Source organism: Thamnophis elegans, chromosome Z (assembly GCF_009769535.1).
Source record: "Thamnophis elegans isolate rThaEle1 chromosome Z, rThaEle1.pri, whole genome shotgun sequence".
In the NCBI taxonomy this organism is placed as follows: domain Eukaryota; kingdom Metazoa; phylum Chordata; class Lepidosauria; order Squamata; family Colubridae; genus Thamnophis; species Thamnophis elegans.
This window is the reverse complement of record NC_045558.1, coordinates 144,742,260-144,761,009: the sequence shown is the minus strand read 5'-3', so window position 1 is coordinate 144,761,009 and position 18,750 is coordinate 144,742,260. Positions and strand designations below refer to the sequence as shown.

Genomic DNA, 18,750 nt, shown 5'->3' with positions numbered 1-18,750 from the left:
ATGGCTTCAGCAGACGGGCGGCCTCAGAAAATCGCGCAAAACAGGCCGTGCTTTCGAAGGCAGTGGTTGTTGGGTGACGACGAAGGCTGGTGTCCCCCTAAATATCGTGGTGTCTCACCTTTGAGGCGTGTGTCTAGGTTTGCCATCATCGACCTAACTCCTGTAGATGTTGGGATGGGAAAGGAATTTTCTTTCCTGGTGAATTTCTGATTCCTGCCATCTTTCCAAACCGAAAGATGCCGAGAATCCACCAGAGGTCCCATTTTGGTTGGACAAATGTCGTGGCCCCAGGACAGAACTCTCGATTCCTTGGGAGGACCACGGTCGCTCTTAAAAGTGGGGGCTCTTACAAATTTAGGCTTCGTGTCCCTTTAACGTCTGGACCCCAACCCACGAATCAGACCAATGGTTCATGCTCTCTCTCCCTCCCTCCTTTGACCACAGATTGATGGCCAGCGTGTCAGAGTCCCCGCCGAGGACCGCATCCCAGGAGTCTCCATCGTTCCCCGGGGCATCTACGTAGTCATCGAGACGGACTTCGGGCTGGTGGTGAAGTTTGATGGAAACCACCACTTGGAGATTCAGCTGCCCGGAACTTATTTTGGGAAGGTAAGCCGCTGACCTGCCCATCCAGGCTGGACGCACCGTACAGGACTACTTCACTTAAGAGCCAAGTGGCGCAGTGGTTAGGGTGCAGCACTGCAGGCCACTTCAGCTGACTGTTATCTGCAGTTCGGCTGTTCAAATCTCACCGGCTCAGGGTTGACTCAGCCTTCCATCCTTCCGAGGTGGGTGAAAGGAGGACCCGGATTGTTGTTGGGGGCGATATGCTGACTCTGTAAACCGCTTAGAGAGGGCTGAAGGCCCTATGAAGCGGTAGTCTAACTGCTATTGCTATATTCACTTAAGCCTTGATTCCTGATTCCTGGCCTCCTAAAGCATTTCTCTCTGAAATGGATCTCTTTGAAATTCATCATTTTAGAGACGTCCCATATCTAAGAGCATTTGTCCCTAGTGTGCAGGACACTCTATGCCAGAGGAAAGTTTTGAGGCTGGTTCTGGACCCCTTGATCATCTCCACATCGGCCCTATGAGTAATCTAGTTCCCGTCACCCTTCTTTATGGTTAGACTGTTTGCCGTTTCCTAGCAGTGTTCAGCCGCCGCCGCCAAAAAAGCTAATTCAACACTGGATTGTATAAACAGAGGCAGAACAGAGTCACGTGAAGTGTTAGTACCGCTTTTAAAACCCTAATAAGGCCATCATCGCTGGAACACTGCAACCAATTTTGGTCACCACCTACAAAAAGGATGTGTGGACTTTGGGAAAAAGTGCAGAGAAGAGCAACCTCAGTTGACTAAAAGATGAAGGCTGCAGGATTTGGCTTTGGCTGGTTTAGAGAAAAGAGGGATCAGCTGCATTCTAGTATTTTGGGGGGGGGGTACCACAAGGAAGAGGAGGGGTCAAATTATTCTCCAAAGCACCAGAGGGCAGGACGAGAAATAATGGTTGGAAACTAACCAAAGAGAGAAGCAATTAAGGAGAAACTTCCTAACCGTGAGGACAATTAAGCAGTGGAACTCCTCGCCACCAGAAGTTGTAGGGATTTCTATCCCTGGGTTTTTTTTTAAAAAGATGAGACTGGACTGAAATGGTATAGGGTCTCCTGCTTGAGCAGGAAGCTGGACTAGAAGACCTCCAAGGTCCCTTCCAGCTCTAACACCCTCTCCCCAGATACCAGGCGGGAGGCCCCTTAGAAAAATTGAGAGTTGTTTTATATGCAGTGCCCTCCCATTGGCTCAGGGATGTGTTCTTTCATTGGTTAGCCTCATTGGTCCCTTCTGTGCTAACGCACAGGCTCCATGGCTTTAGGGTTCACCAACAAAAGGGTGCCCGACGAAACCGCGGTGACAAAACCGCGAGTTCTAAACCGCGCCGACGAATGAGCGCTGAAGTGCGCTGACAACTGCGCGCCGACAGAAGCGCGCTCTAACCCTAACCCTAACCCTAACCCTAAACCTGATCCTGACCCTAACCCTTACCTTAACTTAAATCGCGCTTCTGTTGGCGCACTGTTGTCAGCGCGCTGTTGTCGATGCGTTGATGACATCGCAGTTTTAGCGCCGCGGTTTTGTCGGTGCACTTTTGTCCTGCACGCATTTGTCGGGTCACGTGGCTTTAGATAGATTAGATGCAGCCTTTCGAAGCATCCCAGCATGGGGTCCTAGCAGGGTCTTGCTAAGACTCCGTTTCATATTCAGGGAGGTGGGTTTCCCACCTTGTAATGGCTTTCCATGTTCCGAGTGTTCAAATCCGCCAACTTGACCCAGCCGTTATCAGGATTTCACCCTCCCGCTTCATGACTCCAGAGAACTAAAAGCATCATCAAAGGCACCCCTAGTTGACTGAAAGCATTGCGCAGAGCGGCTCCCCGCTCCCATCAAATCCGTCTTCCCCTCCCAGGTTTGTGGCATGTGTGGTAACTTCAACAACCAGACTGCAGACGATTATCTGATGTCAGACGGACACTTGGCGGTTAACGACAGCCAGCTTGGAAACAGCTGGAAAGCTCCCGGGGATAGTGACGTGGGGTAAGTTGTCAGGGGAAGGTTGGGAAGGAAACTAAACTTCCATCAATACCCTAATTAATTCATAATTATCGAGTCAAGTTTTTAATACTAAACCAGTGATTTTTTAGGTGGTCCATTAGGCAATATCTGTTCGCAGTCAAGCCTGTGCTTTGTTTGATTTACTTCTGAACTTTGCCCCTGTTCCTTCCCTCCCCTCAGTCTGTGTCATAAATCACGTTACCATATAGATGCACCCTTCCCAAACCAGCTGCAGTAATCTGAGATCCGACTCCAGCCGACAGTACGCGTGGAATGCCCTCCCCCCATCCTGTCCCCAGGACAACACGGAGAGTTGACACTAAGATTAAGATTAAGCTAATGTTTTTCATTTTTTCCCCTCTGTGGACACCCCAGAACACATTAAAATTGATGTTCTCTGGCCTGCTCTCAAGATGTACACATTCATAGCCCTCAGGTAGGTATGCTGGATGTCAACTCCCAAGGTTGTCATAGTGAGAGAAGGGTGGGGGGTGCGTTCCACGTGTACTGTTGGCTGAAGTTGGATCTCAGGTTACTGCAGCCGGCTTCGGAGGGGTGCACCTCATTGGGAAATGTGATTCATGACACAGACTGAGGGTGGGAAGGAACAGGGGTTCAGCTATAACTCCAACAAAGCTTAGAGTTGACTGCGAAAAGATCTTGCCTAGTGTGCTCCTAATAAATGCCTGGTTTTGCATTGAAACTTGACTCGATACTCATGAATCAATTAGGGCATATTTAGGAAACCTTACAGACAGTCAGGCCTAAGCTTTGTTTGAGTTATAGCTGCCAAAAGACCGGTCATTTTCCGGGCCATTTTCAAATGCTTTTTGGGCATTTTGGGGCCATTTCTTGGACCAAAAACAGCCTCAAAAACGGCCGCAAAAACAGCCGGAAAACGGCATGAAAAAAGGCCCAAAGCCAGGCCTGCGTGCACCAACCAGACGGTCTTTGGGCTTCTGGTGCTGTGGCAGAGGCGCCTGTATGCCCATTCCAGTTTTGGCCCTCGGTGCTGAGAAGGTTTGCCCTCCCTGCCCTCCACCGTCCGTCGTCCCCTGTAATTCAACTCTAGGGAATCCAAGTCTTCCGAAAACGTCACAGCCTCCATTTCTCCCCCCCACACACTTTCCTCCTTTCCAGCTGCCAGCCAGACAGCCGCCCGGATTTGAACCCCAGCTGTTCCGCCCAGGAACTGGAGCGCCTGAGCGCCTTGTGCCTGGAGATCATGGCGCCCAAGTACCAGGCCTGCCACGCCCTCATCAACCCCGAGCTTTTCTTCCACAACTGCCTGTACGACATGTGCCAATACCAGGGCCTCGGCTCCCTCCTCTGCGACAACCTCCAGGCCTACGTGGAGGCCTGCAAGAGCTACGGGGTGACCGGCATCTCCTGGAGGAACAGCACCTTCTGCCGTAAGCCCTCCGGGGGACAGCGGGCGGGGGCCCGAGGGCCACACCTCCCACGCAGGGGGTACACAGCGGTTGGGAGGATACAGCACAGGAAGGGCGTCTTCTTCTCTTCCACAATTCCCAAGTAGCCTCACCGTTGTCACTTTACGGCCCTCCGGCACTGTTGCGGGTGGGTTTCTATCTACATTTTTCATACGGGAAGTCCTCGACTTATGACAGTTCCCTTAACGGCCATTCAAGCTATAACAGCGCTGGAACAAGGGACTTTCGGCCGTTTCTCACATGGCGGTTGCAGCCTCCCCCCTCTGCCCCTGATCCAAATTCAGATGCTCGACAACCGGTTCCTGTTTATGATGTGGTGACGCGATTCCCTTTTGCGACCTTCTGACAAGCCGAGTCCAGGGGGGGAATCCAGATTCACTTAAAGACCACGCGATCAGTTTCACAAAGGCAACAATTCGCTTAACAATTTGTGGCAAGAAAAGTCGTAAGATGTGGCCAACTCTCTTAACACACGTTTCACTTAGCAACATACATTTTGTGGTCGCAACTCAAAGGCTATCTGTGCTCATGTCGTAATGGCTCTTCCGGGTGATGCTCGGTTTACAACTATTCATTTAGTGACCGTTTAAAGTTGCAATGGCACTGAAAAAAAGTTTTCCACACTTATGGCCATTGCAGCATTCCCCCGACCAACCCCTGGACGCTCGGCAGCTCTAGGGTCAAGTGGGGCTCAGTTGCGTCATAAATTGAGGACTACTTTGATTGGTGCCGTTAGATCAGCGTAAAAGCCTCCCCCGACCAGCACAGGATTCACTAGAAAAACCTCCGCTGTGGGGAGGGGAGGAATCGCTTCCTGTTTCCCAAAAGTGACGGTGGCTTCTCTCTCTTCCGGGCGCAGCTCTTCCCTGCCCTCTACACAGCCACTTCTCCGAATGCGCCTCTCCCTGCCCGGCCACCTGCTCCAACCTCTATGCGCCTGCCAGCTGCCAGTACCCCACACCCTGCGTGGAGGGCTGCACCTGCGACCGAGGCTACGTGCTCAGTGACCTCGCCTGCGTCCCGATGCGGGAGTGCGGGTGCCGAGACCCCCAGCAGGAATACCACAACGTAAGTGGGAAAGGGGGGAGGGCTGTGCTGGGCCTCCTGTGGGCAGTGCCACTCCGAAGTCCCAGGGACCAGTCACCTTTCGACACACACGATTCGAGACGCCGCAAAAACCTCCTGGCTGCCGTCCTCCCAGGATCTTTGTGGGCCTGTCAAGTGGAGATCGCCTGGTGGTCCATCCCGATACCCACGAGGCTGAGGCAACCCGGCCTTCCGAAACCAGCCAAGGGTGGGGGCATCCATCCAGCCAGGGAGATCCCGGAACCCAGTGGTGGGTTTCGGACCCCAGTATGGTGGTCACTTCTCCCGGCTACTCCTGGTACGGCTGTACCGCCCGGAACCCACCACTGCTGGAGCCTCACCTGCTGCGCTTCCTTTGCAGTCCGGGGACACCTGGGTGACGAGCGGCTGCCAGCAACGCTGCAAGTGGAGCGGGCAAATTGAGTGCCAGACTTTCGGCTGCCCGACGGACTCCCAGTGCGCCACCAGCAATCAGGCCTTCACTACTGCCGGCCCACAGTGAGTCCGCGACTCCGCGGGGTGCCCAGGATTATGGAGTGAAGCGGGTGGGGGGAGGTCTCCCTGTTCCTCTGCCACCTCCCCCTCCGCGTTTTGCAACCTCTTCTTTTCTCCGCCAGGCTTCCACCAGTGCGTGATCTCGGGGGACCCCCACTACCGCACCTTCGACAACTTTGTCCACCACTTCCAAGGCCGGTCCACCTACACCTTGACCCGGACGATGGGGCGAGTCCCTGATGGGCTGGAAGGCCTCTCGGTGGACGGCCGTAACCACCGCCGATCCATCTTCCACCGCTTCTCTTCCTGCGCGAAGTCTACGTGGAGGTGCTGGGCTTCCGCGTCACTCTGATGCAGGGGCGCAAGATGGCGGTGAGCAGGCAGGAGATCTGCTGGAGGGAGGAGGCCCCTGGGGGCAAGTGGGGGTCTCCGTCGGACTGGGCTTCTCTCCAGCTGGTCTCGGTTCTTGGGATCTTGGGTGGTCTCTGCTCCCCGATGTAGATGCCCCCACCCCAGGTCCACTCAGCAACTAGTCTTAGAAACCCATGGCTCTGACCATCCTCATCCTCCTCCTCTTCTTTCTCCTCTTCCTTCTTTTTCTGCTCCCCCTTTTCTTCTCCATGTGAACAGCCCGCCAGAGGCGTTGCTTTGAGGGTCCTTTCCCCTTCGCCCCCCAACTCCTGCCTCCAGCTGCCACCCCCAGTGACGGCTACCCCCTTTCTTCCAGGTCAACGGCGTGAGGGTCACTCCTCCTTACTCCCCCACAGAGGGGCTCCAGATCACCCAGAGGGGCCGCAGGCTGATTGTGGAGACCAATTTCGGTTTCTCGGTCTCTTACGACGGCCACAATTCTGCCGGTCAGTGTTGTCCGGGGAGGGAAGGAAAAGAAGGGACGGGTGGGATAGGAGCGTCTCCCTTGCCAGCTGGACCTCGGCCTCTGTCCTTGGAGCACAGCTTCTGGCAAGGGGGAACGTTGAGGGGGGGGCAGGGATGGTTCAAGAGCAGGGCTGGGTGTTTGTTGTGAAGGTCAGAAAGGGGGGGTCACTGCAACCGTCGTAAAGGCGAGTCAGTGGCCAAGCGACCACAGAGACGCTGCAACGGCCACGAGTACAGAAAGTGATCATAAGTCTCTTTTTTTCACTGCCGTTGTATCTTGAAATGGTCACTAAGTGAATTGTTGTAAGTCGAGGACTGTGAGGCTGGTGGGGGGCTGGTGTGAGCGTCCCTCTTTCTCTCTGGGTCCCCAGAGATTGTCCTGCCCAGCACCTACAAAGAACGGGTTGGCGGCCTCTGCGGGAATTACGACGGCCGTCGCAACAATGAGTACATCAAGCCAGACGGGACGCGGGCCCGGACGCTCAACGCCTTCGGCAAGAGCTGGCAGGTTTCAGTCAAGAGCAAGGAGCTGGACGGAGGCAGCTGGACCCTCGGCCGGGCCAGAGCCAGGTCAGCCGGGGGCACGAGGGGTGGAAGAAAGGAAGGAAAAAGAGGGAGGGAGGGAGGGAGGGAGGGAGGCACTGGGCCCCCAGGGAGAATCAAGCAAGGATCAATCAATCAATCGATCAATTCAGGAAGGCAGGACAAGAAGCAACGGAGGGAAAGAGAAAAGCAAGGGGGCTGGACTAGATGACCTCCAGGGTATCCTCCAGCTTTTTGGATGGATGGATGGATGGATTGAAGGCAGGACAGAAGCAACAGATGGAAACGAATCAGGGAGAGAAGCAACTTGGAATTAAGGAGAAACTTCCTAGCAGTGAGAACAATTCACCAGGGGAACTCCTTGCCACCAGAAATTGTAAATGCTCCAACACTAGAGACTTTTAAGAAAACTGGACAGCTGTTTGTCTGGAATGGGGTAGAGTCTCCTGCCTGGACAGGGGGCTAGACTAGCTGACCTCCAGGGTCTCCTCCTTGCGCAGGGGGTTAGACTAGAAGACCTCTAGGGTCCCTCCCAACTTGCTTGCTTGCTTGATCTTCCCCCAGGGGGTTTAGTTGCTCCGGCGTGGCCTTCCGGCCCCAGGTGCGAATCCTGAGCGGCCCCCCTTTTGTCCCCGACAGGCGTCAGGAGCCGGAAGAGGAAGAGCCCGAATCGGGGTTCGAGATGGACTGCACCCCAGACCAGCTGGCCTTCGTCAACGGGACCAGCGCCTGCGGGGCCTTGTCGGACCCCAGGGGCCCCTTCTCGGCCTGCCACGCCCGGGTGTCCCCTGGCCCTTTCCACAGTGAGTGTGCGAGGCGGGGGAGGGCTCCCGGGGCGAGGCCAAAGGAGACCCCCCCCCCCCACACCACAAGGCTGTGTCTAACGGCTTCCCCCCCCGACCGGCAGGAGCTGCGTCTACGACCTGTGCGCCTTGTTTAACGACACGGAGCTGCTGTGCCAGGCCCTGGAGGCCTATGCCCAGCTGTGCCGGGAGCAGGAGGTGGACCTGGGGCCCTGGCGGGAGAAGATGGGCTGTTGTGAGTAGCCCTGGGCCAAGGGCCCGGCGTAACGGAGGGGTGGGGAATCGTGCCGTCTTCCCTGCTCTGCCCGCTGCCTCTCCAAATGAGCCAGTCCCCAAGGCAGGTGGTCCTTGATTTACGTCCACTCGTATGGACACCCCCCCCCAGGGAGGTCTGTGGGGACTTCAAACACGAGACCCCCTTCCTTCTAGAGGCAAAAGCCCCTGAGTTGGCTCTCTCTCTCTCTCTCTCATACACACACTCTTTCTTTCTCTCTCTCTCTCTTTCTTCTATCTTTCCCTCTCTCCGGCCACAGCGGTGGAGTGCCCAGCCCACACCAGCTACCAGCCCTGCATGACCGCCTGCCCTACCAGCTGTGCCAACCTGGCTGCCCAGTCCAGCTGTGAGGCCCCATGCGTGGAGGGCTGTGCCAGCAACCCGGCTACGTCCTCAGCGGGCTGGTCAGCGTGCCCTACGGCCAGTGCGGCTGCTCCAGCAACGGCCAGTATTACCAGGTGGGAGCCCCCTTCCTCCTCCCCCTTCCTTCCTTCGCTCCCTCTTTCTCCTTCCTTCCTTCCTTCCTTCAACCTATCTCTTCTTTTCTTTCTCCCTTTCTTCTCTTTCTTTCTCTCTCTGTTCCTTCCTTCCTCCAAACTATCTCCTTCTTTCTTCTTTCTTCTCTTTCACTCTCCCCTTCCTTCCCCCTCTCTTTTCCTTCTTCTGGCCTTCCTTCTTTCCCTTTTTCCTTCCATCCATCCATCCTTCAACCTCTCCTCCTTCCTTCCTTCCTTCCTTCAACCTATCTCTTCCTTTTCTTTCTCCCCTTTCTTTCTCTCTCTCTCTCTGTTCCTTCCTTCCTCCACTATCTCCTCCTTTCTTCTTTCTTCTCTTTCACTCTCCCCCCCGTCTCTGATGTCTGTTCCTCCCTCCCTCCCTTCCCCCTCTCTTTCCCTTCTTCTGTGCCTTGCTTCCTCCCCTTTTTCCTTCCATCCATCCATCCTTCAACCTATCTCCTCCTTCCTTCCTTCCTTCTCTCTCTGTTTCACTCTTTCTCCCTCCCTCCCACTCTCTCTCCCCCCCATCTCCCTCTGTTTTCCCCTCCCTTCCATTTGGGGCTGGGGAAAATGAGCTATTTGAGTCCTTCTGGCACCTTCTCAAATTTCTCTTCCAACCTGGAGCCAATCTTGAGTCAGTCAATCAAAGATTTGGGGTAGAGATTGTTCCGGGCAGGGGTGAAATCCAGCAGGTTCTGGAGAACCGGTAGCGGAAATTTTGAGTAGTTCGGAGAACCGGCAAATGCTACCTCTGGCTGGCCGCGCCCCACCATCTACTCTCGGCCTCCCAAGCCCAGCTGATCGGGAAGAGAGGGGGATTTTGCAGTTCCCTTCCCCTGCCATGCCTACCAAGCCACACCCACCAAGCCACCCCAAGCCATGCCCACAGAACTGGTAGTAATGTAATGTGAATTTCACCACCGGTTCCAGGGCTGCCCAACTGAACTCACCAAGGCACACGGGAAGCGGGTGAAGTGGGGAGGGGGCTTTAAGGAGGCCCTGCCAGACTTGACCCACTGAGCAGGGTGGCTGGCCTGGGGACCCAGAGAAAGAGCGGGGACGGGAGGGCGGCCGAGCGGTGGGTGATGGGTGTTGTCAGCCGCCGTGCCCTTTGGCGAGGAGAGGGCGCCTGGTGGTGGGCAGAGGATTTCCCGCCGTGGCACTGAGCCCCCTTCTCCCCAGATCAACGAGACCTTCGTGACGGAGGACTGCGCCAAGCGCTGCACCTGCCGGGCCACAGACCGCCTGGAGTGCTTCCCAGTCGGCTGCGGCCCTGGGGAGATCTGCGCCGTCTCCGACTTCGTCCGCGGCTGCTTCCGAGGTGAGCAGGCCAGGGAGGGGAGCCCGCGCGGGTTTCCTGCACTGCGTCACCGCGGATGGTTCCTCGCCTCTCGCCACGGTGGGCGCCCCCCCCTTTGAGCCACATCTCTCCCCCTCCCTTCCTCCGCAGACAACGCCTGTGTCAGCAACCCCTGCCAGAACGAGGGGAAGTGCCAGGTCACCCCGGAGGGCTTCAAGTGCGCCTGCGTCGAGGGCTACATCGGACCCCTCTGCGAGGACTCCCCATTTGAGAGTTCGACCCCAGCGCCCCCCAAAACCCCACGCCCAGCACCACCCGGACCCTGCCAGATGTCAGCCAGACGACAGGTAGGCAGCCCCCCCCCCCCGCTCTTCTCCCTCCCACCCCCCAGGCTGGGGCCTTCTGGGCCTTCACTCCCTCCCCTGCTCCCTTCTTTGCTCTTCCCACAGGGAGCCCCCCGGGACCCGACTTGCTGACCATCCTGCTGAGCGTCTTCATCCCCCTGGCCGTCATCCTCCTCCTGACCCTGATCATCCTCTGCGTCTGTCGGCACCGGAACCAGTAAGGAAGGGGCCCCAGTCTGGGTTGAGCGTTGGCCCCCCACCACCACCCCAGCGATAGTTTTTGTGGGGGGGAAGGATAATGAGAATGGTGATGGCATAAAGCCAGGATGTGCGTGAGACTGGGGGCAAGAGAAATGTTTTACCAGGAAAGGAGAATATGGGTAGCTCAGGGTTGAAGGGAGGGGTCTTTGGGGGTCTGTGAGCTGGGGGGGGGGGTTGGCAGATGTTTCGTGACCCACTCATCAGTGCTAGAAGGGAGGAGGAAAAGGAGGAGAGGAGGGAAGAGAGGCGGAAGAGGAGGAGATGGAGGGAGGAGGAAGAGGAGAGAAAGAGGAGGAAGAGGAAGAGAAGAGGAAAGGAGGAGTAGGGAGGGAGGAGGAGAAGAAGAGGAGAGGTGGAAGAGGAGATGGGAGTAAGAGGAGGAGGAAGAGAGATGAAGGAGGAGGAGGAGAGAGGAGAGGAGAGGAAGAGGAGAAAGAGACGAGAGAAAGAGGAGGAGGAGGAGGAGGGGGGAGGAGGGGGGGAGGAGGAAAAGGAGGGAGGAGGAGGAAGAGGAGGAGATGGTGGAAGAGGAGGAGGAAGAGAAGTGGAGAGGAGAGGAAGAGGAGGCAGAGGAGGAGGAAAAGGAGGGAGGAGGAAGAAGAGAGGAGGAAGAGGAGTGGAGGAGGAAGAGGAGGGAGGAGGAGGAGGAGGAGGATGAGGAGGGAGAGGAGGAGAGGAGGAAATGGCCTGTGGGATCCCTGGTGGTTTCTAAGCTAGGTTGTTCCAGACTTTCATGACCCAACTAGGTAACATCATCAGTTGCCCCGTTACCTAATTTGGCTAACCGCCCAAGGGAAACGTTTGGCAGCCTGCCGCCAGCTGAGCCCCTGCGAGCCCTTGGGGCTTCCCTGCAGGGTCTGACCCACAAGCTGCCTCTCATCTCACCCACCCGCTGCCAGCCCCCAGCCCCCTCCTCTTCCTCGCCAGGCTTCCCCTCCTCCCCTGCCTGGAGGCCTCCCCGTCTGAGGGTGGCGTTGAATCGGCTGCCCAGGACCCAAAGCGCCAGCGCCCGCCCTGTTTCCGCCTCAGACCGGCCTTGCCCCGGGCATCGTGAGAGAGGCCCCGCAGGCATGGGAGAGCCTCCTGGGCACCACGAAGCAGAGCCGGGGCTCAGCTGGCGCAGGCTTTGTGGCCGAGGAGGCCTCCCAGGTGGGCTTCAGACCCCCGTGGCCCCCAGACTCACTGCGCCTCCGTGTCTTTCAGCGGTACCAGATGAAGCTGGAGGAAGACCACGTCTCCATCATCTCCACCACAGGTGAGCCCCTGCGCCATCTGGGCACCCGGCAGCTGGCACCCACCGGCACCCCGGGGCTGCTCTGACTGGTGCGCCCTTCTCTCTTTCAGGCTCCCCTGGCTTGTGAGGCCCCGACCCACCCAGAAGAGCCTCCCCCCATCCATCCCCTCCCACCTCGGTCAGCCCAGGCTCTCCCCCCCACCCTGATCTCCAGAGCCGGCTGAATTGGAGACGAGTGAGGGGACCTCCACCCTGACTCCACCCAGATCACTCCCCAAGTTGCTGTCCGGGGCATCCAAGTCCCCCGAGGGTCTGCTTTATATCTTAATAAAGATAAATGCCTAAAAAATGTCTCAGCAGTCCAGACAAGTGATTTCCCCCTTTCACGGGCCTGGGGAGTCGGACCCGGCTGGAATCTTAGCGGTGGGGGGGGGCACTCTGGAACCTGGGCAAAAGGATGCCAGAAGGGGCATAGAAAGGGCGCCATGCAGAGATCGTAGTGTCTGTCAATGTTGGCATGTTTAAGATGGGTGGACTTCAACTCCCAGAATTCCCCAATCAACATGCTTTAAGAGGGTGGCTTCGACTCCCAGAATTCCCCAATCAACATGCTTTAAGAGTGGTGGGCTTCAACTCCCAGATTCCCCAATCAACATGCTTTAAGAGGGGTGGACTTCAACTCCCAGAATTCCCCAATCAACATGCTTTAAGAGGGTGGGCTTCAACTCCCAGAATTCCCCAATCAACATGCTTAAGATGTGTGGACTTCAACTCCCAGAATTCCCCAATCAACATGCTTTAAGATGGGTGGACTTCAACTCCCAGAATTCCCCAATCAACATGCTTTAAGATGGGTGGACTTCAACTCCCAGAATTCCCCAATCAACATGCTTTAAGATGGGTGGACTTCAACTCCCAGAATTCCCCAATCAACATGCTTTAAGATGGTGGACTTCAACTCCCAGAATTCCCCAATCATCATGCTTTAAGATGGGTGGGCTTCAACTCCCAGAATTCCCCAATCAACATGCTTTAAGATGGGTAGACTTCGACTCCCAGAATTCCCCAATCAACATGATTTAAGATGGGTGGCTTCAACTCCCAGAATTCCCCAATCAACATGCTTTAAGATGGGTGGGCTTCAACTCCCAGAATTCCCCAATCAACATGCTTTAAGATGGGTAGACTTCGACTCCCAGAATTCCCCAATCAACATGATTTAAGATGGGTGGGCTTCAACTCCCAGAATTCCCCAATCAACATGCTTTAAGATGGGTGGGCTTCAACTCCCAAATTCCCCAATCACATACTTTAAGATGGGTGGCTTCGACTCCCAGAATTCCCCAATCAACATGCTTTAAGATGGGTGGACTTCAACTCCCAGAATTCCCCAATCAACATGCTTTAAGATGGGTGGGCTTCGACTCCCAGAATTCCCCAATCAACCATCCTTCCATCGGGATGCCCAGAACTGCTAATTTGGGAATCCGACCAAACTGAAATTGGCTGGGACACTTTTGCCACCCCCCCCCACCCATTTCACTTCTTCCAGAGGTTCCCCCAACATCTGGCGCTCCTTAGCTGTGGCCCGCTGCCATGGTTCTCGGCTGTCCGTCCAGAGGCCTCCTCTGCCCAGCCGCCTCTGCTCCTCATCCCACAGGGCACAGGCCACGGGCGAGAGAGGGAATGGAGCCCTGCCTGATGGGGGAGGTAGTACCTGGGAATTCCAGGCGTGGAAAGCCACACACCCCACACACCCCCGGTCAAGCGGCAAAGGGTTTTATCGCACGGTTTGTTTTCCCTGATTAGCCTCCGCTGGGTTATCAGCTGGTTGTTTGCAAAAGACGGCACTTCAATGGGGCCATTATGGCCGGAGATTAAGAAAGCCGATGCCCCCCTTCCCTCTGCCCCACCGGGTGTGGGACTCTGGCTGTGCCACGGCTGTGCCCAGATCACACCAACCCTGTGATGTGGGGGGGGGGAGGGAGTTCCCAGGGGGGCACCAGATGCCCCTGGTGCCCAGCCCAGCTGGAGGCCCTTCCTGAAGAGAGCCAAGTTTGGATTAAGCTTTGAATTCAGGATGGCCACCCCCAAACTCACCTCCCCTCCAGGCTCTGGGGAAGGAGCCCAGCCAGGCGTCCCTCCCTCCAAGCACTGAGGGCCCCAAAGGGAGCCCCTTCCCCATGGCTGGGAATCCCCCTGTGCAGGGACCCACAGCCTGCCCCCCACCCACCCTGGCAGCCCACTTGGGGGTTTTGCTCCATGGCAGGAAAGAGGCTTTCTGGCCCCTTCTGCTGAAGCCAGGAGCTGGGAGTTCTAGTCCTGACTCCTGCATGGAAGCCAACTGGGTGGCCTTGGGCCAATCACTAGGAGACAGTGAGTTCTAGTTCCGCCTTAGCCATGAAAGGCGCTGGGTGGACCTCGGGCCAATCACCAGGAGACGGCGAGTTCTAGTCCTGCCTTGGGCACGAAAGCTGGCCAGTCCCTCTCTCTTCGCCCAATCCGCCTCGCAGGGCTGTTGTTGCTGTGGGAAAAGCAGTTAGAAAGGAGTTTTGTGTAGCTCGCTCCTTCTAAAAATCATAAAAGAATCTGGAATGCAAATAAATATATAATTTAAAAAATGCTAAGCTACCAGCTTTCTTTGAGGTGACCTGTCCTATCGGTCACCTGGAATGGGCAGCCGCTAGATCCCATAGATTCCCAGCGTCCAAGTGTCCATCGGTAGCCGTTGTGTATCCTGGCCTCAGCACCGTCCTGTGTCCATTCCCAGCATGGGGGGGGGCACACAAAAGGCCTCCACCCACCCTTAGAGCGACCAAGTGACGGAGGCTGAGGTCTTTGTTATACAAGCATGAAAGACCAGCTGGCTCACAAAAGGTCTCATTCGGGGCTGGCTCTGCTTGGGGAGGGGGCCTTTAACCCCACCCCACCCCGATCGCCCAGCAGCCTCCCTCTGCCCTGCCGCAACCCCTGGCCGGCACTCCCGCCCGCCCGCCCGCCCACTGCGACTCCAAGGTCCTGGGGTTATCGCGGTTTGTTATCCTGAAGCAATTGGACACCTGTGGCATTGCGGTTTTCCTGGCCCAGAGATAGCAGGGAGCCAGAGGTGGCCGGAGGGGGAGGCGCCAGCCGAGGAAAGGGGGTTCACTGGAGAGAGCCCCCTGCCCCGTCACGCAGCTGTGGATCTGGAAGGCTCATCTCCCAGGGTGGCCAGGCAGCGGGGAGCTCTCGGTGGACATAGCCCGGGGAGGGGGTTTATCTGGTGGGGGGACCTGTCAGTCCTTGCTCAGTTGCAGCCTTGACTCCATTGTCTTTCACCTGCACAGGTGGGAGGGTGACACCCCTCCCCCCGGCTCCCTCCCTGTTTCCAGAGTGGGCTTTATGTGGTTTCACTGTCCCCGTTCTTATTTTCAATGGAAATTTTCCCTTGTTTTAAGGCAAATTATCTAGAGACCTTGGGACATTGGGACACATAGATAGATGGATGGATGGATGGATGGACGGACGGACGGATGGAGGGACAAATAGATAGACAGACAGACAGACAGACAGTAAGACAGACAGACAGACAGACAGAGAAATAGATAGACATTAGAGAGAGAGAGAAAGAGAGAGAGAGTAGTTATAGATAGATAGATAGATAGATAGATTAGAGAGAGAGAGAAAGAGTAAGTTTTAGATAGATAGATAGATAGATAGATAGATAGATAGATAGACAACATAGAGTGATAGATTATAGACAGAGAGAGTGATAGATAGATAAATAGATAGATAGACACAGACAGAGAGTGATAGATAGATAGATAGATAGATAGATAGATAGATAGATAGATAGATAGACAACAGACAGACAGAGAGAGAGAGAGAAAGAGAGAGAGTAAGTTATAGATAATGGATAGATAGACAGATTAGAGAGAGAGAAGAGTAAGTTGATAGATAGATAGATAGATAGATAGATAGATATAGATGATAGATAGGCAGACATAGAGTGATAGATAGATATATAGACAGAGAAAGAGAGAGAGAGACAGAGAGACAGAGAGTGATAGATAGATAGATGATAGATAGATAGATAGATAGATAGATAGATAGATAGATAAGAGAGATAGAGAAGAGTAAGTTTTAGATAGATAGATAGATAGATAGATAGATTAGAGAGAGGAGAAAGAGTAAGTTTTAGATAGTAGATAGATAGATGATAGATAGATAGATAGATAGATAGATAGATAGATAAGATAGACAGACATAGAGTGATAGATATATAGACAAGAGAGTGATAGATAGATAAATAGATAGATAGACACAGACAGAGAGTGATAGATAGATATATAGATAGATAGATAGATATATCGATAGAGAGATAGATAGTAGCAGACAGATAGAGAGAGCGAGAGAAAGAGAGAGAGAGTAAGTTATAGATAGATGGATAGTAGACAGATTAGAGAGAGAGAAAGAGTAAGTTAGATAGATAGATAGATATATAGATAGATAGATAGATAGATATAGGCAACATAGAGTGATAGATAGATATATACAGAGAAAGAGAGAGAGAGAGAGACAAGAGTGATAGAATAGATAGATAGATAGATAGATAGATAGATATGATAGATAAGAGAGCGAGAGAAAGAGTAAGTTTTTAGATATAATAGATAGATAGATAGATAGATAGATAGAGAGAGAGAGAGAGAGAGAGTAAGTATGATAGATAGATAGATAGATAGATAGATAGATAGATAGATAGATTAGAGAGAGAGAGAAAGAGTAAGTTTTAGATAGATAGATAGATAGATAGATAGATAGATAGATAGATTAGAGAGAGAGAAAGAGTAAGTTTTAGATAGGTAGGTAGGTAGATAGATAGATAGATAGATAGATAGATAGATAGATAGATAGATAGATAGATAGATAGATAGATTAGAGAGAGAGAGAAAGAGAGAGAGAGTAAGTTATAGATAGATAGATAGATAGATAGATAGATAGATAGATAGATAGATAGATTAGAGAGAGAGAGAAAGAGTAAGTTTTAGATAGATAGATAGATAGATAGATAGATAGATAGATAGATAGATAGATAGATAGATTAGAGAGAGAGAGAAAGAGAGAGAGAGTAAGTTATAGATAGATAGATAGATAGATTAGAGAGAGAGAGAAAGAGTAAGTTAGATAGATAGATAGATAGATAGATATAGATGATAGATTAGAGAGAGAAGAAAGAGTAAGTTTTTAGATAGGTAGGTAGATAGATAGATAGATAGATAGATATATAGATAGATAGATAGATAGCAGACAGACAGAGTGATAGATATATAGACAGAGAGAGTGATAGATAGATAAATAGATATATAGACACAGACAGAGAGTGATAGATAGATATAGATAGATAGATAGATAGATAGATAGATAGATAGATAGACAGAGACAGATTAGAGAGAGAGAGAGAGAAAGAGAGAGAGAGTAAGTTATAGATAGATGGATAGATAGATAGATAGATAGATAGATTAGAGAGAGAGAAAGAGTAAGTTTTTTTAGATAGATATAGATAGATTAGATCGATAGATCTATAGATAGATTAGAGAGAGAGAGAAAGAGAGAGAGAGTAAGTTATAGATAGATAGATAGATAGATAGATAGATAGATAGATAGATAGATTAGAGAGAGAGAGAAAGAGTAAGTTTTAGATAGATAGATAGATAGATAGATAGATAGATAGATTAGAGAGAGAGAGAAAGAGTAAGTTTTAGATAGATAGATAGTAGTAGATATATAGATAGATGAGAGAGAGAGAGAGAGAGGAGTAAGTTATAGATAGATAGATAGATAGATAGATAATAGATAGATAGATTAGGATAGAGAGAAGAGTAAGTTTTAGATAGGTAGGTAGGTAGGTAGTAGGTATAGATATAGATAGAATAGATAGATAGATAGATAGAGATACAGACAGACATAGAGTGTAGATATATAGACAGAGAGAGTGATAGATAGATACATAGATAGATAGACACAGACAGAGAGTGAGATAGATAGATAGAATAGATAGATAGACAGACAGACAGACAGACAGATTAGAGAGAGAGAGAAAGAGAGAGAGTAAGTTATAGATAGATGGATGATAGACAGATAGAGAGAGAGAGAAGAGTAGTTAGATGATAGATAGATAGATCGATAGATAGATAATAGACAGACGACAGATTAGAGAGAGAGAGAAAGAGAGAGAGAGTAAGTTATAGATAGATGTAGATAGACAGATTAGAGAGAGAGAGAAAGAGTAAGATAGATAGATAGATAGATAGATAGATAGATAGATAGATAGATAGACAGACAGATTAGAGAGAGAGAGAGAAAGAGAGAGAAAGTTATAGATAGATAGATAGATAGATAGATAGATAGATAGATTAGAGAGAGAGAGAAAGAGTAAGTTTTAGATAGATAGATAGATAGATAGATTAGAGAGAGAGAGAAAGAGTAAGTTTTAGATAGGTAGGTAGGTAGGTAGGTAGGTAGATAGATAGATAGATAGATAGACAGACAGACATAGAGTGGATACGAATATCTAGAGAGAGGTGATAGATAGATAAATAGATAGATAGACACAGACAGAGAGTGATAGATAGATAGATAGATAGATAGACAGGCAGACAGACGACGACAGATTATGAGAGAGAGAGTAAGTTATAGATAGAGGTGAATAGACAGATTATAGAGAGAGAGAAAGATAAGTTAGATGAATCGATAGATAGATAGATAGATAGATAGTAATAGATAGATAGATAGATAACAGCAGGACAGACAGATTAGAGAGAGAGAGAGAAAGAGAGAGAGGAGTAAGTTATAGATAGATGGATAGATAGACAGATTGAGAGAGAGAAAAGAGTAAGTTATATAGATAGATTAGATAGAGATATAGATCTATAGATAGATAGATAATAGATAGATAGACAGACAGACAGATTAGAGAGAGAGAGAAAGAGAGAGAGAGTA

General features: G+C 51.9%; 1 protein-coding gene across 1 annotated transcript; it reads left to right on the top strand.

Annotated features, from left to right (window-relative positions):
• Window positions 1-10,498, top strand: ZAN (zonadhesin). Its single transcript, XM_032236648.1, is given in 15 exon segments — window positions 1-198; window positions 445-609; window positions 2,463-2,590; window positions 3,749-4,020; window positions 5,763-5,909; window positions 5,957-6,012; window positions 6,368-6,497; window positions 6,888-7,086; window positions 7,699-7,866; window positions 7,967-8,097; window positions 8,396-8,512; window positions 8,515-8,594; window positions 9,816-9,954; window positions 10,084-10,206; window positions 10,383-10,498. Coding segments are annotated over 15 exon segments (2,169 nt in total).
• Window positions 10,499-18,750: the final 8,252 nt, after the last annotated feature.